This window comes from Lutra lutra, chromosome 8 (genome assembly GCF_902655055.1).
Source record: "Lutra lutra chromosome 8, mLutLut1.2, whole genome shotgun sequence".
NCBI lineage: Eukaryota > Metazoa > Chordata > Mammalia > Carnivora > Mustelidae > Lutra > Lutra lutra.
In genome coordinates, this window is record NC_062285.1 from 134,851,623 (window position 1) to 134,875,958 (window position 24,336).

The following is a 24,336-nucleotide window of genomic DNA, read 5'->3' on the forward strand; positions in this document are numbered from 1 at the left end:
AGCCACACACGAAGGCCAGCAACTGCTCCAGCCATGCTTCTCAGTCCCGGCAGCCAGAGTCCCGGCCCAGCTCTCACAACCGCATACCCGGCCCGCCGCGTCCTGGGCTCGGGGAGCGGGGACGGGGGTTGGAGGTTGGGGGAGAACAAAATCTCCCCCAGCTGCTAGTAGCCAACTGCCTTGGAAGCGATCGGGTTCAAGGAGGGACAGGGACACTGAGCAGCAGGAGAGGAGCTGACAGGGGACCCAGACGGGCTCAGCCGCCCTTCTTCAAACCTTCTTCCTCGGGCAGCCCAGGCAGGCCTCCTCTGGGACTGTGAGTATAGGGGGACAGGAGACCTGCCCTCCATCCTGGCTCTGCCGCCAGCCTATGCATGACTAGGCCAGCACCCCACCACCTCTATGTCTCAATCTTTTCCTCTGCAAACGGGTCACTGACATCCGTGTGCCTCTGCAGGGCCCCCTACAGCCGAGGCAGCCCATGTGACCTGTCCTGTCCCATGGACGTGAGCAGAAGCCTAGCCTCATACCCCATGGGGACTAGAAAACCTCTGAGGACCCTTCTGCAGGGCCTCCCGCGGCTCTCTGGCTCAAGAGCCCCGGGCTGGCCTGGGTACCTGGTGGCAGGTGATGAGCAGGGCCGTCCAAACGAAGAACCCGGAGATGGCCTGCGCGGCCGTTGTCATCAGGAACACGGGCTGCTCCATGGCCGTGGGGCTGCCCTCGGGGATCACAGACACGCTGGGCGGCGCTGCCATGGTCGTGGGCGACGCTGGATCTGGGGCCAGCGCGGCCCCCCTCACCGTCATGGTGCCTGGCAGCCGGGGCTCCCTGAGACAAACCCTTGCAGTAGACAACGAGCTGGCCTAAAGAGAGGACACCGCAGCGTTAGCCTCCTTCCCGGGGAGCGGCAGCGTGGCCAACAATCTTCCAGGCCTCCACATCCACCTTCAGACTATAACTGGACTCTGACCACGTGTGTTCTGGCCCAGCCCCACCGTGTCTCCCCTGGATTTGTGTAAGAGGCACCTGAGCAGTCACTCGGCTTCTGCCTTGGCTCCTACTGTCCCATCCCCACAAAGAAGCCACAGGAGGCTTCTAAGACCTTCACTACCCTGGGCCCCCCTTTGTTCAAACCTCTCCATTAGCTCCTAACTTCTTCAAAGTATAACCTGCTGTCCGTATAATGGCCCCCAAGACTGGCCAGTGGCTCCTTGTGGTTCTCATCTCCCTGCTACCTGCTGCGGAGACCCTCCCCCGCAACCACACTGGCCTCTAGCCCCCGGACCTCTGCTCAGGCTGCCACACAGCATCCATGGGCACCTCCCTTAGGTCCCTGCCCTGACCACCCACGCATGCTGGCGACGCCTCCCCTGCTCCAGGCACTCCTGACCCCTTCGCTTTCTTTTTCTCCAGAACTCTCCTTCCGACCCCCCCCCCCGCCCCACCCTGACTCCCTCTGACAAAGCTACATTCACTTGTAGGTTTAGAACACAAGCTCCCCAAGGGCTGGGCCGGGGGGGGGGGGGGCCCATCCTGCTCCCAGCACCTGTCACACAGCAAACATCTGCTGGGTCTGTGCGTCGCCACACCTCCCCATCTCACAAGGTCACTTGGTGGCTTTCTCTCTTAGAGGAGGGGCTGTGCCTTCTCTTTGACATTTCTCCCCAGCTTCCCGGATAGCCGGCCCCCCGTTCATCATCCACCTGAGCTGTTCCGGGAGACTCTGTGGCCACCTCGTGTGCCTTCAAACTGCTCTGTCTTAATTCAGTTTTCTGCATCCCTCTTCCTAAAAGGCTGCCCCTATGCTTCCCCCAGTCAGACTCCTCTCCACGTCACACGCCATCATACTCCTCATAACAATGGCTCTGTCCCTTGCTCGTGTGTATCCCCCCGCGGCCGTCCGCTCTCTGCAGCAAGAACAGCATTTCTGTCTTTTGATCCCCAGCACCAAGCTCAGCACCAAAGCCATTTATAACATTTACTTTGTTACCTACTGATCTTCAGTCCTTATTTTAAAAAATTTCAGGTATTTCCTAGAAAAGCACACAGAGATGAGCAAACTGGCATGCTGGGAAATTCTGGGTGGGAAAATAAAGATGGGAGTGGGTGGGACACAGGCTGGCCTTCTAGGGTCCTAGGGGCCCACCCAGTCCCCCCACACAGGCTCTCCGTCCGCTGCTCTTCCCAATGGTGACTTCAAGAGCCATGGTAACAAATGAACAATTTCACATTAAAAATGAACCCAGATGCCCTCAGGGAAGAGCTGCTGTCCAAGAATAAAGTGACTCCAGAGAGGCTCATCACTGCTGGACCCAAGGCCATCCGAGCCACACCGCCCGAGAGGCGACCCTTTCAGTTCTGCCAGCTGCCAATGGGCTGGTCAGCATCCCCGGAGCCACTCAGTGTCCCTGCAGCAGAGGCTCTGGGAGACTAAGCTGCAGAGCAACCAGAGGCTCCGCTGACCGTGAAGCAGAGAGCGTGGACACCAGGGAGGGCACCCTGACTGCAGCTCGTGTCCCAGCTCCACCAGCAATCAGTCGTGGGTCCCCACAGAGCTTTGCTGGGCCGGGAGGGTCTCTGCAGCCTGTGCAGGACACAACCAAGCCCCCAAACCTGACCATCTCAGCCTGAGCCCCAAGGTCAGCCCAGATGACCCCTCACGGTCCGGTCCCTTACAAGTCCCAAGCCTTACAAGGCTTCCGGGGTGCACCCAGGCCCACGGCCTGACTCTGGATGAAGTTCTTTGCTTACGTGTCCCCACGCTCCTGGCTTTGCCCCTGGCCCCCTCAACATCTCCAGCACCCCCGGCCCCCACATGTGCATCTGCTCTTAGCTCTAAGTTTTTACCCTAGGAGAGCCCTTTGCGTTTCTATTTTCCTGTGAAAATAAGTGATCTCTAACACACTGACCAAGAGCTGAATCTGGATTTAAAATCCAAACTGGAGAAGGCATCTATATAAAGAAACTCAAAACTGTTGAAGGTGTCTATATAAAGACTGGTGGCGAGCTCCGAGAAACAGTGACAAGTCTGAGAATAGCTCCTGCAAAGATGGTTGCAAAATTGGAAACCGGAGCCAGAAATACTTCTTTAAAAAAGAAGATTTGGGTTGTAAATCATCATCTTTGTCTATCATCCCAAATTAAATGAATAAACACAGGGAATTGGGGGGGGGGGTGCTTAGAGGAAGTACAAATATTCCTAAATCCCCAGCTTCCAAGCACAGGCAGGCCGGTGCGTCAAAGGCTGTTTTGTTCCTGCTGAAGGCGGCTTGGGGAGGCCGGGCACAGGGGCACTACTAAGCTGACCCTGTCCACAGGGAGCGGATCTGTGCCAGGGACCTGCCTTGGCTGTGGAAGCTGAGTGAAGGCTCCAGGCCCAGCTTCTACCTGGGGCTCTGCTCACTGCCACTTGAGTGTCCCCCTACCCCAAGCCCAGAGAGACACTGGCATACAGAGCTCTCTCGCCCTTACCCCATGTAGGTCGCTTAGCTTACGAGCAAGAGAGCTGCTCAGACAGGGTGGGTGACTTGCCCTAAAATCAGGGATAGGACTCGAACTCAGGTCCTATAAACACATTGTCAGGCCCACCCTACAGAGTGGAGGCCCTGTGTGAGCGGCCCCTCCCGCGCCAGAGCCTCCTTCCAAGGGCCGGTCCTTCCTAGCAGGCCCGAGACCCTCCTTGCCAAAAAGGGAGAGAGGTCCTCTGCGGGGAGGCACAGCGGGTGCTGGAAGGGCTCACCAGCCTGATCGCACTCGCCAGCCTTCTGGGTTTATTATAAGCTCTTTACCTAACTCTGGACAGCGCTCAGTTTACACACTGTTTTCCCAAGCACCGTCTCATTTTTTTTGCACAGCAACTTTGAACTAAGTACTGTTAACTGCACATGATTCGAGGGTTTTCATAATATCCTCCCCTTCCCCCCCAAAAAATACGTGAAGCAACATTCTGACTCACAGACGCATGGCCCCTGGCACAAAAGAACAGCAGGTGAGGCCGGCTCCTCCAAGGCTGTAGATCCCAGGGGCTCGCCTTGCTCTCAGGGCCCAGGGCAGCACACGATGCTGGGTCCTGCAGGCTGCTCACAGTATGTGTGCTGGGACGGGGGGATGGACACCGGGGTCCTGTCCTCTCACACTCAGGCGGCATCAACGGCCTCAGCCAAGGCTGGGGGGAGGGTCAGGGAAGGCTTCAAAGTGGCAGGGACTTTGGGGCAGAGTGTTTAAGGAGCAAAACCAAGCTTCAGCACGGGGCCACCCAATGGGATTCCTGCCAGACCTCACCATCTGCGAGTGTGGACAAGTGACTTCATCTCTAAGAACCTGAGTTTTCCCCATCTGTAACACTTCAGGGTAACTACAGAATGGATGAGGGAGTGTTCTACTTCACAGAAGTCCCAGGACGCCTGGGTGGCTCAGCTGGCTAAGCAGCTGCCTTCAGCCCAGGTGGTAAGCCCAAGGTCCTGGGATTGAGTCCCACGTCTGGCTCCTGGCTCAGCGGGGAGCCTGCTTCTCCCTCCCACTCTGCCTGCTGCTCTCCCTGCTTGTGCTCTCCCTCTCTGTTAAATGCATAAATGAAATCTTATAAATAAATAAATAAATAAATAAATAAAAATAGAAGTCCCGTTAATGAATAGAGGCAGAATAATAGAATAAAATAATAGAACAAAAATGACCATTTTGCAACTCCTAATAAAATTCTGGATGTAGAGACAGATCAGCAGGGGCTGATAAAACCCCTTAGCTAACACAATCTGGGCAAGTGCAAATCTGAACCCACAGTCAAGATCGACATCACCAACACGGAGCTGCGAGAAGTCTCCAGCCTCCTGATGGGATACATAGGGAGCACACGCCACCACCATCTAGGGAGGACCCTTCCCCAAAAGTGAAATGGGATCAAAGCAAGCCTCCAGAGCTACCACCAGTAGCCAGGAAATGCAGAGGGCACTGGGACAGACTAAATGATGTCACGAGGACGCAGCAGCCGAGTCTAGACCACGGGACAATCTACAGGACAAATGGCGTAGTTTCACCAACAAATCAGAGGCTTCTAAACAAAGGTGCTCGAGGGGCTCTTACAGAATAAAGACTTGAGAGATATAACTAAATGCAACAAGTGGACTTTGTTGGGTCCTGATGCTAACAAACCAAGGATGGAAGGACCTCTTTGAAACAGGTAACACACAGGAATTGTCAGTTTCATTAGGCGTGATCACGGCATGGCCGGTACATAAATGTCCTTATCAATGGAGGGAGAATCATGTCTTCAATTAACAGCACTGGAACAGCTGGACATCCAGAGAGAGAATGAATGCTTAACCTAAACCTTTACACCATATACAAAAATTAATTTTAAATGGGTCACAGATTTAAAGGCAAAATGCAAGACAATAAACTTAGAATTCTCAAACTCAGCAGTAAAAAAAATAATACAATTAGAAAATAGGCAAAAGGGGCAAAATAGGCAAAAGGGGCAACTGGGTGGCCCAGTCGTTAGGTATCTGCCTTTGGCTCAGGTCTTGATCCCAGCGTCCTGGGATCGAGCCCCACATCAGGCTCCCTGCTCAGTAGGAAGGCTGCTTCTCCCTCTCCCACTCCCTGTGTTTCTGTTTCCTCTCTCACTGTCTCTCTCTCTGTCAAATGAATAAATAAAATCTTTAAAAAAAAAAAAGAAAATGGGCAAAAGACATGAACAGACATTCCACTCAAGAAGGATACGTGGACAATAAACACAGAAACAGCTGTTCAACATTGTTAGCCATTAGGGAAATGCAAACTAAAACCACAAAGACCTCACTATACACATATTAGTACAGAACAAAGACATCCAAAGCTGGCAAGGGTGCAGGGAAACTGGCTCTTATGTACATTCCTGGTAGGAACAGGAAACAGTAGAGCCACTCTGGAAAATAGTTTGGTCGTTTCTTACAAAACTAGCACGCCATTTGCCATACAACCCAGTAATCACTTAGACGTTTACGCTACAGAAAGGAAAGCGCGTGCTCACACAGAACCCTATGTGCTTGTGTCCACAGCAGCCGTTTATTTGTAACTACCAAACCCGAAACGATCGACTCGTCCTTCAACAGGCAAAAGGTCAAACTCCACTATGTCCAGATCACGGATTACTACTCAGCAAGAAAAAAGCAACAAAACTACTGATACAGGCAGAAATCTGGATGGAGCTCGAGGGCCTTCTAAACAGAACAGCCAATCGCAAAAGGTCACACACTGTCTGAGTCTGTTGATCTAGAACGTCCTCAGAACAGCAGATCTATAAAGATACAGAACAGACTAGAGACTGGCAGAGCGCAGCAAGGAAGGTGTGTGCACAGAGAGAGGGCAGCACAGGGACTGACCTCCAGTGAAGGGAGCCGTTGTATCTTGATGACGGTGGCTACAAGTCTACAGGTGAAAAACTGTACAGAGCCCCTCCCCCCGCCACAAGAACAGTGAAAACTAAGCAAGGTCTGTAGTCTGGTTAGTAGTACTGCATTCATGTCCACTTCTGGTTCTGATCATGGTCCTAGAGCAACTGGAATGTCACCATTGAGAGCAGGGCACATGGGACTTGGAGCGCTATTTTTGCAACTTCCTGGGAACCTACAATTATTTCAAAATAAAACAAGTTCGTTTTTTTATTTTTATTTTTTAGATTTTATTTATTTATTTGACAGACAGAGATCATAAGTAGGCAGAGAGGCAGGCGGGGCGGGGGGAAGCAGGCTCCCTACTGAGCAGACAGCCCGATGCGGGGCTCGATCCCAGGATGCCAGGATCACGACCTGAGCCGAAGGCAGAAGCTTTAACCCACTGAGCCACCCAGGCACCCCAAGTTCTTTTTTTTTTTTTTTAAGATTTTATTTATTTAAGAGCGAGCACGAATGAGGGTGGGGGAGGGAGAGGGACAAGCAGACTCCCTGCTGAGCATGGTGCCCACTACAGGGCTCGATCCCAAGACCCTGAAGATCATGACCTGAGCTGAAGTCAGACGTTGAACCGACTGAATCACACAGGTGCCCCAAAACAAGTTGTTTGAAGTCCTTATCAGATAGAGATGCATACTGAATTATTTAAGGGTAAAAAATAACATGACTTCTGGGATTTGTCCTTTAAAAGGGGGAGAGGGATAGAGGCAGCAAGACTGTAGGACATTTCCTTGCTGTTGGAAGGTGAGGGACTATGGGCAGAAACCTGTTCTATTATTTGCTCTACTTCTACATGTTTGAAATTTTCCAGAGTAAAATGCTTTAGACAGCAGAACAGAATTTTCCAGCAAATTTGTAATGAGATGGCCAGTGACTTAGGGAAACTGTTTCGGAGATTTACTGGTTATCTTGTAGAAAAGCAATCAGAAAGACCCATCAAACCTCACAACTTAGTTCAAACCTAACAACTTAGTTCTTTCTTTCAAAAAAAAAGTTCGGGGGCGCTTGGGTGGCTCAGTGGGTTAAGCCTCTGCCTTCGGCTTGGGTCATGATCTCAGAGTCCTGGGATCGGGCCCGAATCAGGCTCTCTGCTCAGCGGGGGGCCTGCTTCCTCCTCTCTCTCTGCCTGCCTCTCTGCCTACTTGTGATCTCTGTCAAATAAATAAATAAAATCTTAAAAAAAAAAAAAAAGTTCCGCATTTGTCCATGTTTCTCTATCAATACTGGCTGTCAGGGATACGCTTCCCAGTTAAGCTTTTGAAACATCTTTAAGCATGTTTAGTATGTCCCTTCGTGGGAAAGGCATGTTATCACAACAAATGAGAAAAGAACTGCTCTTTCAGAAGACACCGAGGCCGGCAGAGCGTTTTGGAAAAGTATATTTGGAAATGTTGGAAATGTTTCTACTGTCATAGGATTTTGTTACCAAAAACAATGTTAAGTCTGTAACTCAGAAAAACTCTCATGTCTGAACTCCTAAAAACCTACGGTGACAGAATTTTCTAATCTGCTCAAAAATTTCCAAAGCATCTGAGTGGGTTTTGGATTCACGTGTTAAGAACTTTAAAATAAAAAATACCTTCCATTTAGTTGACAAAAACATCTGATTGGCACCAGGAAGGATGGAAATGTACTAGCCAAATTTCAACAAATTCCCTGCATACGCAGCGGACAGGATGGAAAAATGAGTAACCTGATTTAGAAAGCAAGCCAGTGATGCATTTCCTCCGTGTACAGCTACATGTCTCAGGGATCTTTTTCGGAGAAGGCAGCCATTAAAACCAGACAGCTACGCAGACTGAACACAGAGCCAGAGCTTCTAACTGCTCGCTCACAGACCATGAAAGCACGCTCTCCAAAAATAATCACGCCTATGAAGCCAGAAGGTTTTCGCATCACCAAGAAAATAAAATAAAATAAAAAATTTAAATATTACATCTTCAGCATCATCACAGCTTGGTGTACGCTTTATGAGCTACATGTAACAATACGCAAGTATTAGGGGGAAGGGGGACAGACCCAAAAAGTTTTCTTACTAATAGGGACGCAGCCAGTCGCTGACAGGGCTCCCTGTTCCCCCCGAGGCCCCTGTCCCTCTGTCTTTTCGCCGCCCCTGGTGTCAGGTCTGATGCTGAGGCAGACACAAAGCACAGTCAAGCCTCGGTCCCACCTCTCTCCCAGCGGCCACCTGCCCGCCAGGTGGCCCCACACCTGTGTCCTCACTTGCACGCCAACCTGCAGGCTGCGAAGAAGCCAGGCCACAGGCCACACTTTGTCCCAGGCTCCGAGTCAGGGAAACAGCTGGAATCCTGGCGCTGCCACCCAAGTGTGACTGGCCCGGGGCCTGAGAGTCTCTGAACTTGTTTCCCAGGTACGCCAAGCCCACCTTGGGCCGGTGAGCTTAGGACTTCAGAGTTTTTCCGAGTTAGAAAGGATTCCAGAACTGGAGGAGGTATGCAGAGTGACTCCCCCAGAGGGGTGCAGGCAGCACCCGAAAGTCAAATACACAGTAGTTCCACAGAGAAACATGAGATATTTTTAAAGAATATAATTAGTCTCACATCAATTCAGGTCAGATTTTTGCCACGAAATTAGTTTGCTGCAGGCTTGGAAGAACCTTCGGGATTTCAAGCGTTCCGGATTCCAGAAAGGTGGGGGCCTGGGCTGCCCCCCAGTGCTGCAGGGAGGCTGATGCTCGAAGACGCAGGAATCCAGCGTCGTCTACTTCTCACCTTATTTTCAGATGTGACCAGGTCCCTCCTCCTGACCTGAGATCTTCCAACTCTGACGGTCTATGATGCCCTCCATCGCCACCGTGCCAGCCCCAGGAAGTGGAACGTTCTCTTGCTCCCACCCATGGATCTTTGCCCCCCGTCAGCCTCGACAGATACGGCCTTCTGTGACCTCTCACAGTTTGCTCATGGCATGTCTCCCCTGGTCTGCCAGAGCATTTACCTCTCTGTGACTAGATCTGGTCCCTTAAAGCCCCACGAGCTGGGTTCCGCGAGCACAGGGATCAGGCGCCATGTGGGAAAAGTATTTACTGACTGACTGCTTAGGGGACAGAGGGAAACACCTGAGCAGAGGCATGGAGACAGAATGTGGGCAGACACCCGGCCAGGAATGCAGAGCAGAATTAATGCCTCCGGACCCTGCTGAAGATGGGGGGGCGGGGGGTGGCCTGACTGACAAACCACCTGCGGCTCTTCACAGGGACAAGGCCCTCCTGCCCACCCCGTGAGGTGGGTCCTGTTGCGGATGGAGCATCCCGGCCAGGGTACAGTCCCCTGGGTACAGTCCCACAGGGAGCACCAGAACACAGAGCCCGCTGGATCACCAAGGCACAGACCGGGAAAACCCAGCTCACAAGAACAGGGAGGAGAGCCAGGTTCATCTCCCACCAGGAGCCCAGGAGAACCTGTTGCCAGAGGGGTGCTTGAGGGCACAGAACCAGAGTATAGAGAAGTGGGGGGGTCTTGAGGAACATCCAGGCAGGCCCGGCAAGGCCTAACGAATTAAGCCAAGCCCTAGAAAAGCACCCAGAGTGCCGCGAATGGTCACTTCCCCTAAGATAGTGCCTACCCCCATCCTTCCCCAAACAGGACAGCATCTGGCTAACTCCCACCTGAAGACACTCACGTCTTCCAGAAGAGCTGCAAAGCTGTGTGCAGGCTCAGTCCTCTCCTTGGAGTTAGGGGTTTCCGAGAACCTCACATCTCAGAGTCTGTTTCATTCCATGTTGGGGGGATACCATGCTGTTACCCCTCCATGAGTTCCTGTGTCCAAGACTGAGTAATGCACCCCCCACACAAAGATGTCACATCCCAGTCCCCTGAAAGCTGGACTATTCTGCCTGACGTGGCAAAAGGGACTTTGCAGGTGTGACTACATTAAGGCCACCGAGGGTCCCAGACGATCTGGGTAGGCCGGATGTAATCAAAGGGGCCCGAATGAGAGGGGGGCAGGGGGCTGTGGGTGTGAAGGGGATAGTGTGACAACGGGAGCAGGCAGGAGAGGCTGGAGGGTGCCAGGCCGCTGGCTCTGAGGATGAAGGAGGGGGCCCTGAGCCAAAGAATGCAAGTGGCCTCTGGAAGCTTGAAGAGACAAGGAAACATCCTCCGGAAGGAGCACAGCCCTGCCAACACCCTGATTTTGGCTCAATAAAATACATTCTGAACTTGTGACCTCAAAACTGTAGGATGGTAAATTTGTGTCACTAAGTCACTACATTGCCGGCAGTTCTGTTGCAGAAGCCATAGGAAAGCAACGCACGCAGTTTCCAGATGAGGAAACAGAGGCTCGGGGGCTACGGCAGTTGGTCCACAGCCCCTGTAACTGGCCCCGGACACTGCCCTCGCCCCCTGTGGGCTCTGCAGGCGGACCGCCTAGACTTGACTCCTGGCCCCGCCACTGACCAACTCTGCGTCCACGGCCAAGTTACGTATGTGCTCCTCGCTCCAGCTTCCCCGGCTGTGAAATGGGGCCGCAGTCACTCGAGCCTGGGACAGAGCTGCAAGGGGCAAATGGGGTGGTGGGCCAGGCACAACCCGTGTGTGCTGATCTGGCCCAATTCCTCTCCCACCTCAGAGCCTCGGTCAGGCTGGCGGTTCACAGGCCCGGCAGTCTGAGCCCCAGGCCTGGCGTGTCTCTGCTCATCTGCTCTTTTTTAAACCTTCTGAGGTCATATTTTCATTCATTAGTTTCAGATCCCAGCCCTTTTGAGCTGCGGCCATGAAACGCTCACTCGGGCGGCTGCCACACACCCAGAGGCCGAGCGAAGCTGGCAACCTGTTCACACGCACGTCTCCAGAATATTAACGCAGCCTGGGAGGGATTTTTGTTGAACAGATGTTATTTTTTTTTTAAAATATACATATATGGAAGGGGCACGTGGGTGGCTCTGTCGGTTAAGCGTCTGCCTTTGGCTCAGGTCATGATCCCGGGGTCCTGGGATCAAGCCCCGCGCTGAGCTCCCTGCTCAGCGGGGAGTCTGCTTTTCCCTCTGCCATGTTCGCTTGATCTCTCTAATAAATAAATAAAATCTAAAAAAAAAAAAAAAAGGAAAGAAAAATACATATGGAAAACTTTCCATCTTAACATAGCTCCCTAGGTCGAATCTGACTTAGGAAATGCTCGTCTGAACTGCCCACTTTGGCCCCACTCCGGCACCTGTGACAACAGCCTCCTCCCTCCCCAGGGGCTGTCAGGTTCTGTGAACTTTCCGGGGCGGTGGGGGGCTGGGAGGTGCTGCCTTCTCAGGGAGGCTGACCCGCATCCGAGCAGGTCAGCAGCCCACAGCCTGGCCCTTCTCCAGAGAGGATTAAAGGAAAAGAATGCCGGAGGCCGGGTAGTTCTCTCTGGGCAGCCTTTGGGAGGACCATCACGTGCCCTCACGAGGAGGGGCAGCGGCGCCCCCCCCCCCCGCACCGCCTTCACTCAACACCCACAGGCCAGGCCACTCCAGCGCCTCTCTTGTCTTTCGCCCTTCTCCCAGGGCCAAGTTCCCACGAACCTCCAACCACGAAAGGAAGAATCTCCCAATCGTGTAGCTATCCTCCACTTGGGAGGGGGGTGCCAGAAATCTAAGGGAAAAACAAAGTCATCCAAAATTCTTCAGCAAAGGCTGACTTAATCAGCCTTGTAATTAAGTTCTGTTTTGTCTTAATGCATACAGGCCAAATCTTGATCACCCCAGTTTTCTCCCAAAGTGCGAACAGATGGGCCAATGCTCTGCCTCTTCAGGCAGTTTCTGTGTCCCCCCAAATGTGACCTTTCCAGCCACCTAAACCCCATTCAGCACTGCATAAAAGGGTGCCCTTCGGACTCAGAACCCTGAACCTCAACAGTCCTACTGCCCCAGGAGTGGGGGAAGGCTGTCTAAGCAAGACCCCTGAACCTGCTCCAACCCCTGGGACCCCTCGAGCAAGGAACCCAGCTCCTGCCCGGGTGCCTGTGACAGAAATCCCAACCGGAATGTCACTCACGCAAACACGCACCGAGTGGGGCGAGCCAGCCTTCCTCCCTAGGCGTCCGGAGCCCCAGAGTGCACAAGTCCCACAGACAAAAATAAGAACCTTCATGGCACCCCTGTGTACACGGCACGAATGTCATAGTCTTTACTATAGGACCCCATTTCTGCAAAGTTCAAACCCAGGCAAGACGAGTCAGAAGGGATGAGGAGTGAGCAGTGGTTACCTTGGGAGGCCACAGGGAGCCTTCTGGGCGCTGGGTGTGTTCTGCAGCTTGACCCGGACATAATTTATATGGGTACTGACAGATGTCAAAACCCACTGTGCTGTAGGGCTAAGACCACTGTACTTTACCCTACGTAAGCTAACCTTAAAAACTTTAAAAGTATAAATGCTTACCCTTGAGCACCCTCTGTATGCTAAGTCCCGAGGGTATCTCTGAAAAGACGCTGATCCCATAAGAGCTTACAGGCTGGTGGGGAAGAAAACACACTCAAACACGACAAGGTTGCCCGCGGCCAGTGGGACAGGTAGTGCGGGTCTTTTTACAAAGAAACACCCAAACCTTCACGCCTGGTCCCCTCTGTGAGACCCCAGCATGCATTTTGTCTGTTTTTTAGGTAAATGCTATGTCCAGCATGGGGCTCAGACTCAGGACCCTGAGACCAGGAGTCACATGCTCTCTGGACTGAGTCAGCCAGATGCCCCCAAGCACACATTTTTGATGAGATGGTGGCAGGGGCCTGAGTGAGGCTGGCAGGTCCTTGAGGGAATGGCTGGAGACTTGACCTTCTTGCGCTGGGTGAGATAAAAGGATACATTCTTCGGGTTCTTTTTTACTTAATTTTATTTATGTATTTATGTATTTATTTTTTTAAGATTTTATTTATTTACTTGAGAGAGAGAGCATGAGAGGGGAGAGGGTCAGAGGGAGAAGCAGACTCCCTTCTGAGCAGTGAGCTCAATGCAGGACTCGATCCCAGGACTCCACGATCATGACCTGAGCTGAAGGTAGTTGCTTAATCTACTGAGCCACCAAGGCACCCCTTTATTTCTATTTTGAAAAGATCAGATAGCCCCACGATTTGGCACTTAGACGGTTCAAAGGGTCTCTAGTAAAGAGCCTCCCAGCACCAGCCCCATCCCAGAGGCACCACAACAGCTGACTTCCCACAGGCCCCCAAGACCCTGTGTGCACACGTGAGCACCCGCACCTTCCTTTTACACCCACGGAGGCAAACTAGACACACTATCCTGCACCTGCTTTTTTTTTTTTTTTAAAGATTTTATTTATTCATCTTGAGAGATCACACTAGAGAACACAAGCCAGCGGGAGGAACGGCAGGCAGAGGGAGAAGCAGAGTCCCCGCTGAGCAGGGAGCCTGACCTGGGACTCATCCCAGAACGCCAGGAACAAGACCTAAGCTGATGGCAGACACTCGCCCGCCGGAGCCACCCAGGCGCCCCCTGCACCCTCCTCTCTCACAGTAATCCATCTCAGCAACTGCTCCGTATCTGGGCAGGGAGCTTCTCCCTTATTTCCCAGAGCTGCACAGTACTCTATGGTCCACACGGAGCATAACTTGTTCCTGGGTCCCAGCAGATGGACATGACATTCTTCCCAACCTTTTTCCTAGCACAAATAAGGCAACAATGACTAACCTTCAAATAAATTATTTTACACACAGACTAAAACGTCTGTAGGATGAAATCCTAGAAGTCCAACCATTGGGTCAAAGTGGACAAGCGTCTCTAATTTTGGAAAATGTTGCCAGACAGACAAGACACATTTAAATCCTCATCCAAGGGGCACCTGGGCAGCTCAGTCCGTTGAGCATCTGCCTTCGGCTTGGGTCACGATCCTGGGGTCCTGGGATCGAGTCCCACATGAGGCTCCCTGCTCCTTCTCTTTCTCTCTCTGCCCCTCCCCCGTGCTCGTCTTCTCTCTCGGGACACGGGCTCGCTCTCAAATAAATAAAATCTTTAAAAAAAAATCCTCATCCAAGAAATAAGCTTAATTATTAGGAATACTGACAACACGTAGTTTTTAAGAGTGCCCAGATGAAGACACAGTAGAGCAAAGCCCTGTTCAGCAGAGAGCACGGGGTCTGGAGTTGGGTCTGGACCTGTGTCAGCCCCCGCTCACCCAGCCCGAGTCCACTTGGACTTCCTCATCCCTGAGCAAAGGGCCAGACCTGCTCAGCCCTCAGTCCTTCCCAGAGCAGACAGGCCCTGATGCCCTTGGTCCCAGGACACGTGGAAGGATGGACTGTGACCAGAGACACCACAACACCCAGCCATAATTGGTCTCCCTGAGCACCGGAGCCAGGGTCCAGGGGAGGGGCAGGCTACAATGTACACACACCAGAGGCAGGCCTGGCACGGTGGGGGGTGGGGAGGCGCAGGAGAGCAGAGCCCCAGAGGATCCAGCGTTTCCAGCTTGGCCATCCAGAACGAGTGAGAGGCACCTCCTACTGTTTTCCCTGCACCAGAGCCACACAAGATGCACTCATGCTCTATGACATTCATGGCCACGTCTACTGCGGACCGGTTACATAACGTGCGTGCCTGACCGTGGTGGCCACCCACATCTCGCTCTTCAAGTGGGCAGCCGGCGGAGGATGGAGCCAGGCCTCTGGATGCCTAGTGTCCTCCCTGCGAGGACGGCTGCATAAACACAGCGGGCAGGGCAGGGCTTCCTCCCACCTCCACAGACCCAGCTCAACAACAGAGAACAGGGAATGCAATGGTCTTTGGCCCCCAACAGAGGAGATGCCTCTCGGCCAACCAAAGACAGCTTTTGAGAGGAACCTTCACCAACCTTCCTATTGCCAGCCCAGGTTTTGCGCCAGTGGACCGGAGGGCTAAGAACTCCTACCATCCAAATCACACTTGAATGCACTGAGGTTATCGGTATTCAAATTTTTCTAACAAAATCACAGTACCAGCTGCCTAGGTGGCTCAGTCGATTCGGTGCCTGCCTTTGGCTCAGGTCACAATACCAGGGTCCTGGGATCGTGCCCCAAGCTGGGCTCCCTGCTCAGCGGGAGTCTGCTTCTCCCTCTGCTTCGGTCCCTCCCCCTGCTTGCTTGCTCTCTCTCTAAAAAATAAATAGGGGCGCCTGGGTGGCTCAGTGGGTTAAGCCGCTGCCTTCGGCTCAGGTCATGATCCCAGGTCCTGGGTTCAGGCCCCACATCGGGCTTTCTGCTCAGCAGGGAGCCTGCTTCCTCCTCTCTCTCTGCCTGCCTCTCTGCCTACTTGTGATTTCTCTCTGTCAAATAAATAAATAAAATCTTAAAAAAAAATAAATAAATGAAAAATAAAAAATAAATAAAAAATAAATAAAATCTTGGAAAAAAAAAAAAGCACAGTGCATCAACTTTTCTTGTTTTGGTGAGTCTAAATTCTCACGTGTATTATTTGTTTAACATCCACAAATGCCTCCCTGCCTCAACGCACCGACCTGTGCGTGTGCTCAAGGCAGGCCCACCGCTTGGGAAGCCTTCCCCTTACTGCTCTACTTGCCAACCTCCACTGACCATCAGAGCCCCCGGCTCAGCCCGCGCCTCCCTCAGGGAGCCCCCCACCCCACCCCGGCAGCTTCCACCTGACCCTCTACAAGCACGGCCAAGTCGGGCGGCATTTCCACCTGCTGGGTGCGGGGAGGTGGGACTGCAGGCCGCGAGGGCAGGGGGGCCGCTCAGAGCAGCAAAGGCGCAGGATTCAAAATAACAAACCCGCGAGCTTCCTTCCATAGGCTCTCAGGCCAGTTCACCGTTCTGAGCCTCAGTCTATCCAGCGACAGAACAGGCACGATAATCTCAAGGTTCCAGGGCTACTGGGAGGATTAAATGAAACAGTTTAAGCGAAATGTAATTTGCAAACTGTAAAACCCTACACAAATTCTGGTGAGGATCAGTAATATTGGTATTAATTAATATGTTAATCTCAGTTGATGCTAATAGCCTCACACACATCCCTTCACCAGCACTCACCGTTGTGCCTTGCAGGCACGCAAAATGATCATCAACACACAGATTCCGTGTGTTCTAGATGGAAGAGAAAACAGAGGTACCACAGGCAAAGGCCAGGAGGCTCTGCCAGCGGCCACCACAGCAGCAGCCATGGGGTGAGCTCCTACACCCTCAGAGCCTTCCTGTGAATGGTGACCCAGAGGGCTTTGGGGCGCAGCACCGCCCAGCAGAGTGGAGGTTCTCTGCCACCTGCCAGCAGGACCGGGCCTCCCTGGGGACAGGTTGTCCACAGTTGCACAGGAGAAAAAAAAATAAAGGTAGGCAACCCCACAACGTCCTCCAGACTGGGTCCGCTGTCTGATGTGAAAATCCTGCAGCGTGAGAGATGCAGCAGCTTCTGGGGGGTCTCACCCCACCGCTCTGTTGAAGTGGGGATGGCAGGGACAGCTATCCTGGGACCACCCACCGTCGCAGGCACGAGAGTCCACAGATCACGGGTCCCCAGCCAGGAGAACTGGGTCTTCGGGAGGATCGCCAAACAAACTTAAGGTTGGAAAAGACACACACACACACACACACACACACACACACACACACACAAACACACACCCCTTCATCCATCTTCACGTGACCTGACCTGACTCTACACTAGGCCCCCCGACTTGGGGAGCTCAAGGCTCTACAACCAGGGGCCTCACTTGAGCCTTGCAGCACCCAGGGGGGTGAGCAGAGGTGCTACAGGTAGCCCCAGCAGTGGCAAGCCCCTTGCCCAAGGTTATCACCCTGGTTCTTTGACTTCCACACAGTTCTCTGCTGCTGCTCACGGCCATGATGCCATCTAGCAAAAAGGTTGGGAACGTCATCTTTCCCACAGAGAGCGGAAATACAGCATCAGGGGTCCTGGTTTTTAACTTGTGTGACTCTTTTGTGGCAAACTTAATCATGTCACGGGGAAATGTTTATGACCTGGTGTTACGTGAACAATGAGATAATGCAGGATCGTACCTAGAAAGAAAATACGCCCACGTCAACTGCGATTATTTCTTGGTTATGAAATTGGGGGCGATTTTTAGTCTTACCCACCAACCTTCTATGTTCCAAGTTCACTACAATCAACGTGTCCTATTTTCCAAGGTAGAAAAGCCTATTGTTTTTCAAAGGCCCATCAACCCTGCAAACTTTCCATTAAACACTCAATTACTCGTATGTGACTTTCTAAAACACAGCAGAGTTGGAAGTGACGCAGGTCAGGCACAAAGGTTTTCTGGGTGGGATCTTCCCCCTCTGGCTTCCGTCCCAGCAGAGAAGGAAAAGGAGTGACTGTGGGGCTTCCTGCCTCTCAGAACAGGCCCAAGACCTCCCAGACCCCAGGCTGTGCTAGATGCCCTATGGGCTCCTGGTGGAAGCTCGGCTCTCATCCACCGTCCTGTTCCGATTAATCCTGGCCTTACTATCCGTCACTTCTCAAGAATAACTCCAGCTTTATCCCAAGTGACAATGACATTCACCTAGCCATTCATTTGTGTCATCGAAAACTATTTCAGCACCTATGCTGTGCAAGGTGTCATGCCAGACAGGGAAGCCATCGGTATAACCCAAGACTGGAAGCGACCAACCAGAGGCCACATGTCATCCTTCCAAGTTCTGTCCTAGCACAGCGTTTCTGCTCCAAGGGCAGCAGCAGAAATGTGAACAAAGGCTGCCTGGGTGTGCAGCCTAATTCCAGCACCCCACCTCCCGTCCCCCCTACTGTGGTGCTCCCCCATCCCTCCCCACGGGGTCCGAGGCAAAGCAGGGTCCCGGAATGAGTCCCTGCAGATAACACTGGTGGCTTAGCCGCACTGCCCTCAGGGCCCTGCGCTGGATCCCACTGGGAAAGAGGAAGAGACGAAGGGGCAGGAACGTGAGAAAACCTCAAAGTGTGAGACCGTCCAGTTCTCTCAACAGCCCCCTACCACTCTACTTCTTCCCCTTCCTGTGTCCTCTTTGAGGCTGAGAAGATCATATTCGATTAACATTCACCGAAGAGTCCATGGGGTGAAGACTGGATGCCACATAATTTTACAGACAAGACTCCGACATTGGCTTTGCACATGCTGTTCTCTCTGCCTGGAACCTGCTTCCTCTCCTTCCACATGGTAACAGCTTAATGTTGTCTCCTCAGAAAACTGCCTGCCTGGGCAGGACTGCCCTGATGTTCCCTCAGGGGGCCCACAACAAGTGTCATTGCTCCTGTGTCTGTGGTCTCTCTCCCCAGGGGGACTCAGCTCTGCGAGGGCTGCTCCCTGCACTGTCCAACACACAGACAAGGCTGACATCTCTTCTTTTTTTTTTTTCAGATAGGTTTTTTCTTTTTTTTTTTTTTAAGATTTTATTTATTTATTTGACAGAGAGATCACAAGCAGGCAGAGAGGCAGGCAGAGAGAGAGGAGGAAGCAGGCTCCCTGCTGAGCAGAGAGCCCGATGCGGGGCTCGATCCCAGGACTCTGAGATCATGACCTGAGCCGAAGGCAGCGGCTCAATCCACTGAGCCACCCAGGCGCCCCCAGATAGGTTTTTTCTTAAGTAGACTCCACATCAAATGTGGGGCTTGAACTCAAGACCCCGAGATCAAAAAGCATATATATGTTCTACCAACTGAGCCAGCCGGGAGCCGCAGCCACGCTTCTGTCTTAAATACACTGAAAGGCCTGCAGTGGAACAGTAAAAGGCAGCGTTCTCCGAGCGTGTGCCAAGTGCTGTGCTGAGCTCCACAAGGATGTGAGGTCATGATGGCTGAGTGATGGCCACACTATTATTATTCCCATTTTACAGATGTAGGAAATTGCATCATTTCCCCCCTCTTTTTAAAGAATGGAAACTAGAACCCAGCAAGCAACTTGCCCAAGGCCACAGGGCTAAAAAGAGAGTGAGGATTTAAATGTTTCCTGATTCTCTCTCTCTCTCCAGGCCACCAGGACGGGTGGACCCCTTATCTTGGGTTGACCCCCTATCTTCCACTCTCCCCAGGGCCTGAAGGCATGTTTCTTTCTCCTGCTGCCAGTGACCCTTTGTCCCCTTCCTGAATTCTCAGCCTCCTCTCCCGATTCAGCAATCTTCTGACTCCTCCCCTCCTGTCCTGCACCCTGAGCTCCCACACCTGATCTGGATGTCTCAAGCAAGGACCCCTCGTCTTTCAGCCCTGGGGCCCAGCGCCTGGAGCAGCTGCGCAAACGACGCCCGTGGACACCCAGCAAAGCAGGCCTGGAGAGCAGGCAGCTCCCTAGAGAACTCACAGGTGGGATCTGTGGTTAAATCCAGATTCCCAGGCTCCAGCTCCTGCTCTGTCCCTACTCCCCTCTGCTTGTATTCACAGTGCTGCTGAGTGTGGGGGTCTGTGGGGGACGCAGGGCCACCACAGCTCTCAACAGGGCAAGGCAGCCCCCACTCATGCCTGATCTACGATCCACGGCACTGGAAGTCGGCAAGGTCCCACAGGACCCAGGATGGCCAGGAAGAAGGCGGGTCCCGTTCAGTGGGGCCAACTTCACAGCCAGCCCCAGAAGCCAGTTCAAGGGCAGAACCCGCGACAAGGACCACGGTGGGCTCCAGAGGCCGGTCCTGGGTCACACGGGGTGGTCAAAACCAGAAGCTGCTGGAAGAAGAAAAGGGAAAGGCAACAGGGCCTAAAAAATATGGCTGTGGGAAAAGCATCTTGAGGGAGAGCAAAAAGGAGAGGGAGGAGAGAGGCCTCCGCACAAATATGCAAAGGAGAGGAGATGGTAATGCTGTCCCATATGCCTGTGAAACATGGCTGACGACCTCAATTCCATTTTGAAACCTTCAGGGGCTCCCTGCTGACCACGCTGGGGTCAAGTTCGAAGTCCTTAGGGAGGCTTTCAAAGATCTTCACGCCTGGGGCCCACTGCAGCCAGGTCTGGGAGGAGAGGTATCCCAGGCCTCCACAGCCCTGTCCAGGGTTTCTCATCCTTCCCAGCATAGGGTACTTCGCTCCTAGGAAGAACTTCCGGCCCACCTGGGGTGAGTGGGGAGGGGGGGCACAGGCTCTGGGGTCAGACCCTCTGATTCAGAGCTCAACTCCACCAACTACCTCCACTTGAGCCTGCTAGGCTGGCTGCAAAGTAGGAAGGTAAGGATTCCCACCTCATCAGGTGGTGGGGGATGAAACACAGTCATTCACCAGAGCACTGTGAGCTGTGCCTGGCACACAGTAAGTGCTTAATAAACAAGCTGTTGTTCCTATTGTCCTCTGCACCCCTGCAGGGCCTCTGTTCCAACCACAAGTAGAGCACTGTCTTGCCCATAGTCAGTACACACTGGACTCCCCCAGCCAACCACGGCCTTTTAGAAGGCAGCACCACCCGCCACTCAGGACCCGGTCCCCTTAGGCCTAGCATGGAACCTGGCACACAGTAGGACCAGCAAGTCACACAGAGCTCTCCCAGGGCCCAGCTGCTGGCCTTCCACAACTCGCACACCAATTCCCCAGGCTAAAGGCCCCGCAGAGTGAGAAGGGCATTGGCTGTTACTGGGTTTCAAAACAATGAAGGGCTGCGCTCTCTGCCCTACTGAGGCTGTTTCCACTCTGGGGAATCTACGGGGTGAAATGAGCACAGCAGGGACTAGAAATAGCGCTCAGCCCCTCTCGGGGAGAGCGCTGGGCTGGCCCGCCAGAAGCCAGGAGCGAAACCTCAAAGGCAAACGGGCAGCAAGCAGCCTCCCCACGGAAGCCCGAGCTCCACAGAACTGGGCCAACAGGAGTGAGGTAAGACCACTCGCGCCCATCCTGCCCTACACGGCTCCTTCCCGCCCATCTGGAGAGCTCCGAAGGGGCTCCTTACCCCACCCCCATGGAGGAGCAACTGAGAACACATCCAGAATTCCAAGGGCTACATAAAGGCACCCCAGGTTACCTACGGTGGGGGGGGGGGGTGCAGCAAAGGGTTGGGAACGTAGGAATTCACAGTGCCTTCTCTACCCACAGAGGCTCTTGGGCCCTCCTGTCCTGGTCACTGTCTACAGCCATCCATACCCTTCTCCCCGGCAGACTGGGAGGCCCTAGACCAGGCACCAGTTCCCATTCATCTTCAGACACCTGTGTCCCTGGCATGGCACCTGGCATGCAGATTGCTCAGTTATAAGGCAGCAAGATCTGGCAGCAAGAGAGGTCCTGGCTTGGGGAAGACTCTATCCCGGCCCGCCATGTGCCACAGACAAGTGAGTCATGTACTCCCCCTGGTCTCAGTTTCCTCAACTGCACACAGGGATGACAACAGCTCTGTACTCACACCGCCACTGAGAAATTAACTGGGAAAACACGTGTGGTAAGCACCAAAGACAAATGCTCGTTATCCTTCAAGCTTCAGCTCAGCTGTCCCCACGTGTCAGAGTCTCTGCTGCTGGCTGTGTTCCCCCTCTCCCAGCAGTGAACCCACACTGCACTCCCTCTACTGCTTTATATTTTTCACATCGTTGTGATTACTCGTTTCTGCGTGTGATCCCCTCCCCCCACAACCCCGATCTGAGAATTCCCGGAAGCCAGGGGTACTGTGAGTTTGTGTCCAAGTGACAAAAAGGGCACACAGGTCGTGGTGCTGGGGCCCTCCCACCCCATGGTTCCAGCACTGATACACACAGCACCCTCTGACAGGATGTCCCGAAGTGGGGAGCCGAGGGGGCCCAAGCTTGCTGAAAAGGAACAGTGATGCTGCAGACACAACCTGGGAAGGAAGTCACCCCTCTGAGACCCGGGGCTCCTCTGCAGGCGCAGGTGAGCTCTGTGAGCTTGTTTGCCGGGCTGACTGCGCAGCACACAGGCCTCCAGGGCACAGATTGCTGAGGCTTTCCTTACATAAAGCACCCAGCAGCCAGATAAATAATACATGGCCTTCACCTCACACACAGGTAGCAGGCGTGCAAACACTTGCTTTGCGCCATGGTGCCCTGGACGTGCGGGCACACCCAAGCGTATGTGTATATGATACCTGGCCTGCGTGACCCAGAGAGGCTATGATTTGGGAACAGATACCCAGGCCCACTCCCCATGCCTGCCTTGCCATGGCGGGGAGTGAGCTAGCACCAGAACCAAGGAGTGTGCCCAGAGAGAAAATGTACAACTCCCGGGATGGATACACATACCCTAAACCATCCTCTGTGGTCCCTTTCCAAACAAATGTCCTTTGGAGCCCCACCTTAGTCTCCGTGCCCCTCCAAGCAGCTGACTTGTATGCAATGCGTGTGCACTCTGCACGCATGCATCCCCAAAGGCCTGGCCAGGCCAACCATCCTCCCAGATCCCAGCCACCCGCACAGGGCACGGATGCCTCCCCCACTCGGTGGTGCCAGGCGCCAGCACACCCACCGGGCTCGCACAATCCCCCTTGCAAAGGGCCTGTCCACCCGCCTTCCCTCTCCCCCGGCCACCCCCACAGAGAGGTCCAATTACACTCTAGGCGAGGGCCTGCCACGTTGGCCAGGAAGGGGCCAAGGCACACCCACGGGCGGCCCCGCGACCCCGCAGGGCAAAGAAGGGGCGCAGGGCGGGACCGGCTGGGAGGCGGACGCCCCCTCCCTCCTCCACCAGGCCCGCCACCTTCGTGCCTTCCCCGCCCGGGGACCTGCGGCCAACGCGACCCGTGGGGCACCCCCCACCTCCGCGCCGGCCTCCCCAAAACGGAGCAGCCCCCCGCCCCCGGAAGCCCGCAGCTGCCCCGCTCAGGGCCTCCGGCGCGAGGCCGGCCGGGCCGGGTACCTCAAGAGCCCATGGCGGCGGCGGTGGTGGCGTGTGCGGACAGCGCGCGGCGGCCGGACTCTGCGGACGGGGCGGGCGGGCGGCCCCGCAACCCCGGTGTTTCGCCGCCGCCGGCGGGTCCCGGGCCCAGCGGAGTGCCGCCGCGGCGCGCCTGCGCCCTAAGCACGCCTCCGGGGAGGGCGGGGCGGCGAGCGCGCGGCTGAGATCACCCGCCTGGCCTTAAAGGGGCCGCACCCGAAACCCGCAGCCGCCGCGAGGCGGTGGGAGCAACCTCGGTTCTCCCGCTGCTCGCTATCAAACCCGCCAGGAGTCGTCGTCGCCCTCGCCTCAATTCGACTCCCAAACCCTACCCACCACGGAGCTTCTGGGGGTGCACGGATCGAGTCCTGGGCTCCAGGGTCTGTCCCCGACACTCGCGAGCTCTCTGGCACTTCACTTTTCTTAACCCTAATTTCCTCCATTTGGGCCTGTTTTGAAGATGGAACAATACGTAATAGTTACTTATCGAGTGAAGGATGCATGTGGAGTTGGGAAATTAATATGTACCGAAGCGCTGTATGCAATCACGCGAGGTAAAATTGCAGAGCAGAGAAAGAGACTTCCTTCCCATTCCACTTAGGGGCGCTTCATTCTTGCCCCGCCTGTCTCTAGGCAGCCTAATGAGCAAAAAGTTTTCAGATGTCATTCAAGCTGCCTACTCCACTGCTGTTCGCCAGGTCCACACCTTACCCAGGTTAACTGAAAAACAGAATCCGATCAAGTTCCGGCATTGGTGTCTTCCAGATCCCCAAATTTATTTATATCCCCTGCCCAGACTCCTCCCCTGAATTGTCTACTTAACACCCGCATACTTGAGATCCAGTAGGCTTCCAAAGTCAATGTGCCTTCCAAACACATACAAACCTACACCTTCACAGCCTCCCCCAACAGCGGTTGGCAACTCTGTCTTTCCAGTGCCCAGGTCAGAACTCCTGGAGTCATCCCTGAATCCTTCCACCTCCTTACCCACTGAAGCAGAAAATCCCTGGCTCTACCTGCAAAATGTACCTAGACTCTGATCTTTTCCACCCCATCTCCACTGCTAACACCCTCATCCAGCTTTGCCAAGGATCACTGCAATATTCTTGTTGTACACTGAATGCATCCCCCCCAAATGCATTTGTTGAAATCCTAGCCCAATATGATGGTAATGGAGGTGGGGACTTTGGGAT

The 24,336-nt window shown here is 53.8% G+C and overlaps 1 protein-coding gene across 4 annotated transcripts in view; it reads right to left on the reverse strand.

Moving 5' to 3' along the window:
• Nucleotides 1–23,278, reverse strand: part of TMEM184B (transmembrane protein 184B) — a 44,138-nt gene extending 20,860 nt beyond the window's left edge. For all 4 annotated transcript variants that reach the window (XM_047740559.1, XM_047740557.1, XM_047740556.1 and 1 more), the window contains exons 1-2: nucleotides 23,126–23,278; nucleotides 618–866 (exon numbers count right to left, since the gene is read on the reverse strand). In XM_047740559.1, coding sequence (XP_047596515.1) covers nucleotides 618–809 — 192 coding nt within the window. In that variant the 5' untranslated portion in view covers nucleotides 810–866; nucleotides 23,126–23,278. The remainder of the gene's footprint in view (nucleotides 1–617; nucleotides 867–23,125) is intronic.
• Between the last annotated feature and the right edge of the window lie 1,058 nt (nucleotides 23,279–24,336).